Here is a 13,961-nt window from a genome sequence, read left to right on the forward strand (position 1 = left end):
CAAAACATTGTATACTGTGTCACACACATGCGCACACACACACATGCTAGCACTTAACCCCCCTCCATCACTCCCGACACACACAGAATACCTGCCCCCCACCCAAAGTGTGTATATATATATATATATATATATACACACACAAATATATACACACACACACATATATATATATATATATATATATATACACACACAAATATATATATATATATATATAAATGCTTGTTATGCTTTTATGTAAGACCCACCTACCTAAAGTCTACAGAATCATGTACTAAATAATGCAGATATATCTAGTGAAGTACTATAAATGTTATGTTTCTCCAAGTTTGATTAAAGTAACATGATAAGTAAAATCCTCTCAATTTATCTACTGTGTGTGTGTGTGTGTGTGTGTGTGTGTGTGCGCGCATGTGCATATGTGAGTTTGTGTCTTAAATTGATATGACCTCTAAAATCTAAATGTCCTTAAATGATGTACTGCATATAAAAAGAAACTATGCAACAGTGTGAACAATGTGATACAGAATCACAGGAGATGGATAGATGATGGTTTTTCGAATTTTAATTTTTAATTCTGTTTTATGCCAACATTTCAAACATGTTCAATACAGGTCTGTAAGTCAAATGTTGTGCATTTAAGACCAGCGACTGTAAAAAAAAAAATAAAATAAAATAAAATAAAATAAAATAAAATAAAATAAAATAAAATAAAATAAAATAAAAAAAGCGAATGATTTATGAGTTATGTTGCATCTTAGATCTGCAGTCAACCTTTGGCCTTCAAACTCAGTTCCTGGACAACGGCACAGAGCAACATAGCCTCAAAGAGGACTGCAGCCCAGTCAACATACCATAAGTGAAGTTAAACTGCTGACTATTCATTAGGGATGTGAAGACTAGTTTGATTACGCAGTGTCCCTCAGTGATTTTGGGCCAAGAGGGGCCATATTGCCACATTTAACACGTGAACCATGATTTGTTCTCTTTTTTCTCTTTCACAAGATGGACATACAGAACACTGAAAGAGTCATGTTTTCTTATTGACAGTTTTTTTTCAATAAACAGGTGTCACAGATATTGTTTTTTAACTTTTTTTTTTTCTTGAGGTAAGAAATATTCTTGTTCCTGGACCGAAAATTAAATATTCAGGTCCCCCTGGGTCCCAACTTAAATAACAGCTTTACAAGCAGTCAGACTGTTCCATCATTTTTCTGCCCTTTCTAGCAAAACGTATAGCAGCACCTTATCTGTGGTTTACTGGACTCCTGCTGGCAAAGCAGGAACCTAGCTTGCTTGTGAAAGTTTTTCTCTCACCAGTTGGAGGACTGAAACACATACTTATAACTCTTCCCTCTGCACTGATCTCTCTAAACAAACACTGGACGCCCCTTGAAAGGAAAATTCGCCGACAGAAAAACGACGTTCTCAAATAGGAGGGAGAAAAAGAAATAGTGGTGGTATTGATGGAATCTACTTCAAATTTATTGTGCAGTAAAATACACTCAGTTACAAATGCCATGTCCCTGGCCACCTGCATTGAAGACAAGACCACATCAGGTACATTACTGTGTTAAGTTACTATCACAAAAACATACTATGGCTTTAGAAGTAGACATGGCATTTACAAGTCCCATCATACCTGCTTTGAATTTGTACAAAAGCTTTATAAATATAAAGGGGGGGGCCTTCAATGGCCTAATATGGGGGAATACAGTCTCTTTCAATGAAACAGTTTAAAACTCAAAGAGTTATATAATCAGGTTTGCTATGGCACCAGTTTCAATCCACACTCCCTGTTCTCTCCCTGCAGGACCCATTTGGATAATGATAAATGCATTTAATTTGCAGCTGAAGACAGAATTATCAGGCACTGAATAAACAAAAATAAAATAGAATTAAAAATAAAAGCAAATAACCCAGACTACATTAACAATAAGTCTTGACTGTTGAATGAGGTATCGTGAAAAAAAACAGGAACCTTTGTCTATTTTCACTTTTTTTTCTTTTTTTCCTTTTTTTTTGGAATAGCGCAGAAATCACATTAAGTAAAAACTGATCACATAAAAAAACTACAAAAAACAAAGATGTCAATAAAATCACAATTTTCTATGAGAAAATTAAAATCTATTACATGGCAGTATATTGACATTGTAATAAAAATGATCCACAAATAGCAGCAAAAAACACTTAGATACAAGAAAAAAAGCATTGTTTTTTCTTTTTTTCATTTTTTTTTCCATTTTTCATTTAAAAGTCATCATACTTTGCTGGGAATATCTCCATAGCAGCTCAATATGAGGAGAGTACACTCCCATTTTTATTCTCATTGTACAATCAACACCTTGATTCGGCAGCAATGCGCTTACGCCACACCATCTCCTCCCCTCAGCAACTTCAACGGTTTTTTCCCCTCCAGCTTAACCCCAAACACTTCTCTCTAGAAATATGACAAAAATAACATCTTCCAAGTTTGTGCAAAAATCCTCTTTTAGCCACATTAAAGTTTTTAATTTTGAAGGTTGGGAAAACACATCGAAAAATTATTTTTTCCTTTACCCTTTTCCCCCACCCCAAGTACACCAGTTTCTGTACAATGACTAACTATGCGGTTTTATTGTACATTTTCTAATACCTCTCTTAAGTAGGGCCCAGCAACGTGAAGCTCTCATTGCATTAAACAAACCCTGTCCTATAACAGTTTGCAAACGATCATATGATTAGCAGGTTCAAATAATCATTTAAAGAAGAACTAAGCATCCTTTCATTCTTTGTACTGGCCTTGAGAGGAGAGCATTTTGCAATAAATAGTCATTAGTCTTTAATATAACTATAAATTACACACTTTAGTGTTGCAAACGCTTAAGCTTCCAATGCAATTCAGGCAATAGGAAATACAAAGCTGTGCCCTCGGTTGTACACACACTGCCCCGACTTGTGGGGACGGCGTTGTGTGTGTGTGTAATCTTGTTTTCGACATTAAGGAAATAACAGGTGAGCCCAGAACACTGTGACTGGTCCTAAGCATGCACCGGTTATGTCGGGCTTCCCAGCAGCTTTCTCCAGATAACACCATAGTGAAAGAGAGACCTGCTCCATGGCGCAGAGGCAAGCCTGCCGTTACTCCTAAACCATTCCATTTTTCTCTCTGAACGTCCTGCATGGTTGTCAAAATAGCCAGCGCTGCGTTAACTGACTGAAAGTGCTTTTAAATGGAATGGTATTAGAAAATAAGACAGAAATGATTTCTACAAAGCCAGGCTGTGGATCGAAGCTTAATGATAAGTCAGCTTATTGTCTCGTGCCTAGCTGCTGGCTGCTGTACAGAGTAAATTATAGGTAGCAGTCAAACACCACTAAAATACATAAGATTCGAACGAGTGGGTGAAGTCTGTCTCACACAGGCAGTGTTAATGGTTACATTTTTACAAGCAAAAAGCACTAGTAATCCACAGCCATCAAAGGAATAACATATAATGACGTATGCTAAACAAGAATATGCTATAGAGTTACAATACCATTTCAAACCTGAAGAGGACAAACACTAAGGACAGTGAATTTTAAATAGTCTAGACAACAATGTAATAAAGTGACCAAACGCACGAGCAAGCAGATAACACAGAGGCCTAGACTGCAAAACAAAGGGATTTTTTAGAAGTGTAACAATGTACTATCTAAGCAAGCAGGAAAACAACAAACCTCTTCTCATTTTAAAAATGGTTTGACATGCTGAAGTATGGCATCAACCCACTTTCCTGCCCGATAAACTTATAGGCACAAAGTCTCTAAAATGGAAAACAAAATTCTGGTGTAAATGTCATTTTTTTGTGTGGCATATTGTAAGTTGCACGAATATTGTTTTTTTTTAAATCTTTTTTTCAATAAAGTTGTACTGTTATTTAAAAGAAAATTAGGGCAATTTCATTATCGTTTTTTTTTTTTATCCACAGGCCAAAGGGAAGGGAGAGTGATGGCGATGGCGATGGCGATGAAAAGAAGCAAATCCTCCATCCCTTCTTCAGCGCGGGCCCTCCGGGCAAAACGGAGCGTCACGATTGACGGCGCTGCTTCGCCGGGGCCGTGCGCGCCGGTGGGTGACTGTGATAGCGTGTGTGTTGGGCAGTTGCCGGGGCAACAAGATCCTCTTCCTGAAGAGTTCTCCGTGGCGGTCCCGCCGGGGCGGGACCCCCCCGCGCCTGACGGACTGCTCAAATATTCACGTCCCTCACGTCTGTGGGAGTACAGGAGAGGTCCACCTCCTCTTCCACGGTCTTGGTTTCCGAGGAAACGTTGTGCTGCTGGGCCTGCCGAAGGCTGGTCTCCAGTAAGGACTCGATCTGCTCTTGACATGCCCTAAGACAATCCTGTGTATGAGAGAGAGAGATTGAGAGAGAGAGAGAGAATGAGGGAGAGAGAGAGTGTGTAAAATTACTTTTCTGAACACAGTCCCCCACATAACCAAGCCAACGACCCTCTGGTGATTAAACTACAACACCACACCACACCACACCACAAGTTAGGTACAGTCCACCGCTGCAAATTTACAAATAACATCACGGGCCAGCCAGTGCAGAGCCGTTGTCCGACATCTCCCTGACCTCTGTAAGGCCCCAGTCCCAGAAGCCACTGGGGCAGGAGACGTGGCCCCTCAGAAGAGTTAGCATTCGCATGACTGACTGTGAATGGGCCAGCGTGGAGGAAAGGCCAGAGGCCTACTGCATTCTTTCACTCTGGCTTCAAAAGTGGACACTATTCACCGGTGCTTTGTCAGTTCTTCTATTCCTCATTTTTCAGTGCACTATGATGCTGTTTATGCTGTGAGGGCGGTGAGGAAGTTAAAGCCCCTAATACAAAAAACATTTCAAGCTATTATGCTCAAATACTTTTAATATACCCTTAATTCTATGGGTACACACATATAGAAATATATCTACGTGGCTGCGCAGACATAGATATAGATATGTAGATTGGTAGGTATAAAATCTGATGAGAGCTTCTGCTCTCAACGTGTGTAGCTGACCAGTAGAGGAACAATGTGAGCACATGAAGCCGCTGTGCTTCTGTGTGGGAGGATTAGGAAGAAGACAATGCCCCATGAAAGGCCAGAAACCCAATCTGCTCCAGCAAATTCCTGGCCCCAAAACAATGGAAGGTAAAGCAATTCACTGGCTGTAGGATAAGAGGGATGGCTCTATTCAGGCTGGGTAAGGATTGCCCTCAGGGACCTAATTCTAATGATTTGGACTCTAATTACCCAGGATCAAAGGGCCGACAGGAAACTGGATCCCTGCCGATGTCAAAATAAGGCTTAAAAAAGTTATAATCAAATGGCCTTTTTAACTTTCACAAAAGTCCTCTTGTTGTTTAAACTTTGAGGATACTATCTGAGAAGTAAGCCTTAAACATTGATATTTCTGGATTTAGTCATGTAGTCAACAATGTCAAATTGGCATTATAATATATATACATGTATATACATATTGCTTAAGTTATAGTTACTCGGGAATAATTGAATTCTTCCTGCATATACCAGCCTTCTGTAGCAAACCCTGGCATGCGTTGAGAACAGATTCCACAGCTCCAACCTGTTGGTCCTTTATGACTGCCCCCACCCTTCAACCACCCATTACTGGGGGGAGTGCCCCCCTCTTTACACACATTGTCCCAAATGTCGACAGACTTTGATGAACAAGAGGTCGCCCTCATCGACACAAGTATTTGCATGCGTTCTGGCACTCTCCCCATTCTCCTTGCTTTTTCTCGCACCCCCCTCACCACCCCCCCACACCCCCTCTAAAAGCCAACAAGAGCCTAGCCTCCTGCTTCCAAGCCGCGAAACAAAGAGGCAGGGGTGTCATCACAGATTTTGAACACAGCCATTCTAATGCGGATGATCGCATTGGAATCTCCTCTCACCGACCCATTGACTGGCCACATTTTCATGATCTGGCAACCTGCTGGGCCTCATCTACTGTCTTCCAGCACAGTGACTGTTCTAAAAGCTGGCAATACACAGCCACCCTGCCCCTCCATCCAGCCCCCGAATAATAAAACAAAATATGGTCATGAGACAAAAATCGGAAAGGGGCTGCCTTTCACCCTGGTAGCCTCTCTGCTAGCTGGAGGCCACTCTTTTACCACAGAAAAGTGGAGAATTTGGTACATCTCACACAAGGTACGTATGTAAAATAGCGGGTGGACTTATAGCCTTTGTTAGCGATTCGTTTTTTTGTGAATACACAAGGAGGCTTGGTGACGTACCGGGTCGCTCTTGATGATCCGCGCTAAGAACTCGGTGAGGTTCCGGGACGACAGCGCGCTGTCTGTGCTTTTGAGACGGAGGCCCTCGAAGGCGGCCGCCGCGCTGCCGGCCGCGATCATGGAAGGAGGGCTGGCGATGAATTTGACGTCTGAAACGGGGAAACACACGGAAAAGAGAGCGAGCGATGAGACCCAGCCACAAGGCATCTGATAACACACACACACACACGCGCACATACACAGTCTTGGAGGAGCCTCACCAGTGGACAGCACAATGCAAAAGACATGAAGGAGTGCTGGGTCCAAGACAAAAGTGAGTAGAAGTCAAAGGACCTTTCTCTACTCATTTACTGCTTTAAAGTGTGGGACGTGGGTGGTTGTGGGTGAGGGAGGGGGAGGTGGGGGCTCATATCATGTGGTACGGCTGCATAATGGTAGGCCTGAGAGGAATGTGGAACAATTGGGAGCATTCTGTAGTCACACTGTGCTGACCAGCTGTGGGATAGCCTGATTCCAGGGGCCTGTAATGTAGGTCCTGGATGACTCTCCAATTAACATGTTAGCTCATTCAATGTTTTCCACTGCAGCTCCCACATACACACACACACACACACACGCACACACACACACACACACGCCATATACACATACATGCACACATACTCGCACGCTCGTCTGCATGCACACACAAGAATGAACACAGGCATGCATACATCTATCATACTTGGATTTACAAAATATACCACCAAGACTTTAAATCCTTAAAAACAAACATGAAAAAAAAACATCCAAGAGACACATGCATGGGATCTAGTAACATTTCAGGCATTGTTTGATGACACTGCACTCCCAAACCCCACTTCCCATCATCAAGGATCAAATGAGCCTCTACACACTCCTACCACAATCCTGCTATGTTCATTCTTAAAGATCTCCAGTGGTTTGTTATTGAGCCATAGCTTGGCCCAAGTCAATAAACAACACAGATTTAACTACTGTGTCAACCATTTATTTCCGAATATTAATTATGAGGCACTAGAAGATTGTAATTGGATGTCCCCTCTGCCCACAGGAAAAGATGGTGGCACCATTGTTGGTTGCTGTTGGCCCACCCTAAGCTGCCAAGAGCCCAAAGAGAAGGGAGTGGGTGGTCAGATGAACTAGACCTAACACAAAGGCTATGGAGGCCCTCTTTGGCTTAGCCCACATCCCTGATAACCTATACAATGCCCCTCCCAAAAAGGGGGAGGGCATGAGCTGCGGTGGCCCCTAGTGAGGCCGGACTGTTTGGCTGCCTCACTGGGGAGGCGAAGCACATATGCCCCCTCCTTCTGGACTGCTAATGTTTCATTGACGTAAATGAAAGCAACATTTGGTTTTGGAGGCTAAAGGTACAACTGGTTGAAACTGGCTGCATACCAGGGTCATAGTTCACCCAACAACAAAAACAGAAATACAGGAACTGTACTGAGAGTATGTACTCTCTCTCTATAAATGCATCTCATTTCAATTAAACTATTGTCATGACCATCAGTAAGGCATTACACTACCAAAGCATACAATAATAATACAATTAACAATAAGAAGGGGACAGGGTGCTAATTAACAAATAACAATGAAGAACATTAAAAACAGCCATATAAATAAACCTATCTAAGGGACAATGTAATTCTGTAGTTGCCTATGCACTACGCCTGAGGCTAGGCTACCCTGCCACATTCCATACAGCCAGGGGTGCTGCGGCTCCCTCTCCCAGTAAGGCTAATAGCCTTTCTTTATTTACTTCTGAGAATTAGGAAGGGATTCTTCAGTCAAACAAAGAAAGTAAATAATGCATAAAAACACTTTTCTTTAATTTAGTGTTTTTATCACAATGCAGAATTTTTTCTCTCTCCCTCTCACTCCCCCTCACCCCTCCCCCCCCCACCCCCCCCACCCCACCCTCCCACCCGGCTGCAATACGACTGGTCCTAATTTGCCTGTGTGGCTTTGTGCAGCCTCTCTTGTAATTAAAAACCTCAGCTCTGCTTCACACCAACTTTCGCCATTCATTAAAGCTCAGGTTTTCTCTCCTGTCCTCCTTCAATTGCAGCCCCCCCCCCCACAGCCCCCCTCCCCAGGACTGACCCTTTCTCTCTAAGCCACAGACAGTGTGCGACAGGGCCCTGCCAGAGCACGCTCCTTTCCCCTCAATTAAGTGTTAACTCCGAGCAGCACCACAAGCGAAGCTTTCCCTCTGACCCGCCGCGGCACAAAGGAACTTCCTTCGCGCAAATTCACTCCTCTCAGAAAAGGAGGATGGGGGGGGGGGATTCAAAAGCTGCACAGGAGGAATGCTCCTTCAGATCACCTTGAGTGAAATTCCTCCCGCTCCCAGAAGCAAGGCTTCCACTCGCCGGCCTTCGGCTGGGGCTTAGAGGATTTGTGAAGGAGTGGAAACGGGCGCAGTGCGCCGCCGCGCGCTCTGACCGAATGCCTTTCTAAGCCCCTTTCATCTGCTTTTAGGACGTCAAAGGGCCCCGTCCCGGGGCCACAGGGCACTGCCACGCTGTGAGCCGCAGGGCCCGGCAATGATAAGACGCGCCCACCGAACGCAACGCAATGAGGACGGACCACCCCCCCCCACACCACCCCCCCACTGCTTCTGTCTGCCATTATTAACTTAAAGACAACAAGGAAGAAGGGCAGATAAGATACTTAACTGCCCCCAATTTACTCTGCCTTTACAGTCAAATGAACAAGAAAACTGCTGCGCCTAGCGGTAGAATTCCTGCAATACCTCATACTGTAATTAGACCTTCATCCACTTTTATTAAACTTGTCGTTGTACAATGAACAAAGAGTAAATTTCATATATGCTGCACACTACAATGGATAATGAGGATTGCACAAGGGCTTGCAAGGGGTGATGGCAACGTTCTACTTCATGATCAGGCGGCATAACACACAACTCAAGACCAACTCGTAACTCAGGACCACAGCAGCAATACAGAGGTAAATGTGGAGGTAAAATGGAGATGTATGGAAAATGTGATAACCACCATTGCAATCCAGCACACACATGAATGTAAATCCTTTGAAAAAAGTTGAAATGAAAAGATACACAGCAAGAAATGGAATAGCCAGAACTTATTTTTACAACTACTAAGTAATACACAACAAATCATGCCATTGTACACACACTTCAAGCCAAAGGAAACTGACATTTCCTTGGTGAATATCAATTGAATTGCTTACCTTTCAGAACCTTTTTTTTTTAGTAATCCACTCCTACATCTCAGGGGAAACACACAACATCACCCTAAGTCATTTGCCCTGCACAAAAGCCAATGATGGCAGAGACAAAAGAGGACAGAACGCTCCCCATCGCGCACCAGGGGGCAGCAGCGTTAGCAGATGGCCAGGTGACTCCCATGCATACCTGTTGCACACAGAGCCACGAATGTCTGGGCGTGCTTGCGTAGAATTTGCTTGGTGTCCTGGTGGATGGGCAGTTTGGAGAGGAAATGTTCAATGAAATCATGGGGAGTTACAGAGGCTAGATCCCATTTCAGTTTATTCAATGCTAGTAGTTCCATTTGCTGCAGGAAAGAGGAAGAAAGAACAGAGTGAGCACAGCTGCTTACATTACAAAGAAGAAAAATCAGTACCCATACAAATACACATTTACACCGCTAGAGGGTAGTGTCGCTCTGCGGTTTTAAATATGGTACACTGCACTCTAAATGAGTGGGCAGCAGTAGGCTACAGTCCAATTAAGGAAGTCTCTTAAAACTCTCAAGTTATGATTAGTTTTATAAATACAAATATCAACAAAGACAGGCACGTTTTTAACCAGTGAGTGTGTTGACCACCAAATAATACCCTAATTTAAACTATAATTCCAAAATGTTATGCAACACGTGCCCCCACCCATACATAACCAAAAAAATTAAAAAAAAAAACCCACAGGGCACTTTAAAGTGAAAATTTGTGATGATATTATGAAATATAATATGCAAAAGTGCATATGCGAAGTTGTTTAAGAGAACACTTATTCATAAGTCAATTTACCAATAATTCGCTGGGTCGGATGGAATTGTCGGTGTATATGCACAGTTTCTCTGCCGTTAGCGGGATAGTTTCCTTCATTTTGGAGGCCAAAAACATGCAGGTTGCTCCCAGTAGTTGTAGTCTGGTTTTCTTTGTGGGTTCCACAGACAAAAATCTGTCCAAATAATTCATAGCCAAAGGAAAGACCTCCTCTTCGCATTTCTGTTCCTCGCAGACCTGTTATCAAAAAGAAAACACCTTTAAAGATCTTGCACAAAACTAATTAAAACAACGCAAGTGCATATACGTTCTTTAACTTTTTGCATTATACATAGGCTACAATATACAAGAGAGAAATAAATATAGCAAATCATTGTTGCTATGAACTCAACAAAAATACGCAACTCTTTATTGATAAAACGCAATGCATACATTAGGCTACCTATTGTATATAATAATCAGGTATAAAAAATAGGCCTAGAATAAACCTTTGAAAAAATGCATTAACTGCAGTAAGTTGTACCAAAATTATCAAAAGAGTTTTTCGCCTTTTTCTCCCTAGCCATGCTTTCTCAAGCACAAAGGTGGCGTCCAGTTCAAGAATCGGGAAGAATTTTATAGTTCGTCATCTTTTCAAAAAATATTTAAAAATATTTTAAAATTGTTACAGTAGTTGAAAATTACATGAAAATGTCAATTGGTGTATGCTTTATTGCATAATGTCACGACACTCCGAATATTTACGTAAATAATGAGTAAAAATAACTTAAATAAAAAGACCCCGCTTATTCGCAGGGACCATGCGACATTTAGATCTCCTCATGACACGCAACTTCAAAAATTAATAAAAAATATACAGACAAGCATAATATGAACATAACCGACATGTAAATGTTGCAAAACATGTGTACTTCCACGCTGTATAAATTCTATCAGAGTCCAGTGGGCCAGTTTAATAATATTTACCATATTTCTGAAGCGATCTGTAGAAACTCAGTACGTAAACTGCGTTTGTTGAGCTATAACTAAACTTTATCAACAGAAATAAAACGTTTTATTTTCCAAATCGCCGTATAATTTTAAGAGTGACTGAAATAAGGACTATTCGGTGCATAAATTACATAAATGCCAGTAAATCGATTATTACAGATTTTTCTACAATATTAAATACTTTATCACACGAGAACAAAGATGGCGCATATTACTGGCACGAGTTGCACTGCATACGTGTACATTGATTTAAAATAAAATAATAATAAAAAAACATTTTTCTAAGCTTCCAGGCAAGGTAAAGAAACAAAAAATAATATTGCAAAACTGTTTTATGAGACAAACAAATAAGTAACAACAGCACAATGCAAACGCCAGGAATACATTTTACGCTGTAACAATGCTAATGGTACAACGGCAGATAAACATTCAAGGCAGAAGTCATTAATGACTAAAACAGTACGACTAAGAGTATATGCGTGTGCCCAAACAACACTTCATGAAAATTATGAAGTGGCTGCCCGAGTTGTAGCAGTGTTACATGAAAAACTATATTTCCAATACATTAAAACGGGTCCAAAGGGCACAGCGAGAAATGTCAGGAGGCAGAATCATGGAGAATTATTACGCGTAGCCAAATACATTTTTTGTTTTGTTGTATTTTTTTTTTCAAAAACACAAACCTCAAGCATCCATGTGGCAACAATTTTCCTCATGTAAGGCACAATTTCTTTCTGGACACATTTGAAGTAATTTGCAGAGGGGAGGTAAGTGTCTTCTGCTTTTAGCATTGTCTGTAGCACTCTGTCAGTGAGCAGGTTAGCGTCTTGGTAAGCTCTTCTGATCTCCACTTCACAGCACAGCAGCTGGGGTTCCATGTCTTTTGGGCAGCTGGAGCTTTGGGCTTTCGAAGGATTCAGAGGGAACGCTCTGCAAAAGTTCCGCGGATGCTGTGCGTTGCTACTGCTGTGTGTGCCCTCTGGAGGTTCCAGGACTTCGCTCTTCCAGACAAAACTCTTCTTAAGAGCTCTCTGCTATGACGTTACTGTTGTTAAGGGAAGATCAAAGCAAAGCGAGCATGAGAGAGAGAGAGAGAGAGAGTGAGAGAGAGAGAGAGAGAGAGAGAGAGAGGCCACAGGGAGGAGGGTATTAGTCTTAAAGAGCTATCCCACACGTTTTTCTAGTCCTTCCCATCGCCGCCAGAACATTGCTTAGATATGGCAATGATGGGAGGTCTTTTTCTCGTGGTGGCGGCGGGCCTGCTAGGGGATATGCTTGTGTATTGCGAGGGGGCTGATGGGGGCGGTATACGAGGCACATTGACGATATTGTCATCTGCAAGAAAATTTCCATTAGGAAAGCTTTTTCATTTGCTGCACAGAACTACCCATAGCCTTTATAAATGTGCTTTAAGTGCATATCTGTACATATGGCAGGACATCAATATGTAGCTTAAGTTTTTATTAAAAACTTTGAAGCTCTAAAGCTTTCAAGTAGCATCGATACTATTTAATAATACACACTGCATATATATATATTTCAATAAGTAGGCAAGACTTTGTACTTAACACCAACGATACATGACATTACAGCTTTAAAGATTACCTTTACTTTCATATTTATTCTCTGGATCCTTGAGACAGATATATTGCCGTACACATTATTTGCAAGCCCATAATGGAAAACAAACACGGAAATGCAGCAAAACGTGAAAAATCATTTAGGCGTTTCATAGAGAAATTGCGAATATGCATGTCTGTACATCTGCATGTGCGATAGCCTATTAGCCTACACAACGGCAGTGGGCTACTACGTAAAGACATGTTGGGTTTTTAAATAGTTAAATTTTGCATAGGACAAATTGTCTACTGTTACTCCGACACAAAATGTGCAGAACTTCCTTTTTAGTGTAGCAATAATGGCTAAAGTTAGTGGTAAAGTCAATATTTTAGAGGAACCCCAGCTCCATCTGCCCAATTTGGAAAGAAACCGAAATTACTTTAAACCAATGGGACTAACTTCTGCTACTACACGGAAATGAAGCAGACACACAACCATGCTGTCTATTGGTAAGGGGCCGTGTAAAAAGTTACACCATCACTCATGAAGGTAGCCTACATGTCTTGCAGGATTTACAATAGAGCACACAGTTTTATTACAGCAAATAGCTAGGCATACAGTGACGGAAGGCGCGTGATATTTCATTTATTTATTTATTTTTATTTACATTTATTATTATGACGAACAATTAGAACTATGGTTTCAGCCCTTAAACGGAAATTTACAAATTAACTCAAGAGAACGTGAAAATAGCATTACTAAAACAACGCGCTAATTCATATCAATACGATAACAATTGATTGGCAATTCGCTTGACAAAGCAACCCACTGCTGATCATTTTAAATTATTATAAATAGGCTACAGCATGCAGCTTTTCCGGTGGTCTGTACAAGACTTTGGGTACGAAATGAAACTAAAAGTACCTAGGACAAATGAATAAAGTGCGCAGTGAATTCATTCCTGCTCGGAAAATTAAGGACTGCAGAATGCATACACGCGTTATTTAATTATTGAAGAGGCAAACCCGTATTTTATTTATTTCTTTGTTTCAGCTTGTTACCATTTACAAAGTGCTAATATAGCCTACACTGAAATTCGGTCACTACCACTTTAA

At 41.4% G+C, this 13,961-nt stretch overlaps 1 protein-coding gene across 2 annotated transcripts; it reads right to left on the minus strand.

Moving 5' to 3' along the window:
- Positions 1–550: 550 nt before the first annotated feature.
- On the minus strand, positions 551–13,033 carry LOC135255294 (G1/S-specific cyclin-D1). Of its 2 annotated transcripts, XM_064336266.1 has the most exons (6): positions 12,892–13,033; positions 11,970–12,331; positions 10,318–10,533; positions 9,686–9,845; positions 6,265–6,413; positions 551–4,367 (listed from the first exon to the last, which is right to left on the minus strand). In XM_064336266.1, exons 2-6 carry the CDS (start codon positions 12,162–12,164, stop codon positions 4,212–4,214), a joined length of 876 nt encoding a protein of 291 aa, XP_064192336.1. In that variant the 5' UTR covers positions 12,165–12,331; positions 12,892–13,033; the 3' UTR covers positions 551–4,211. The 2 variants fall into 2 exon arrangements, with proteins under 2 accessions (XP_064192336.1, XP_064192335.1); XM_064336265.1 differs by lacking the exon at positions 12,892–13,033 and having other exon boundaries at positions 11,970–12,446.
- Positions 13,034–13,961: the final 928 nt, after the last annotated feature.

Source organism: Anguilla rostrata, chromosome 5 (assembly GCF_018555375.3).
Source record: "Anguilla rostrata isolate EN2019 chromosome 5, ASM1855537v3, whole genome shotgun sequence".
NCBI lineage: Eukaryota > Metazoa > Chordata > Actinopteri > Anguilliformes > Anguillidae > Anguilla > Anguilla rostrata.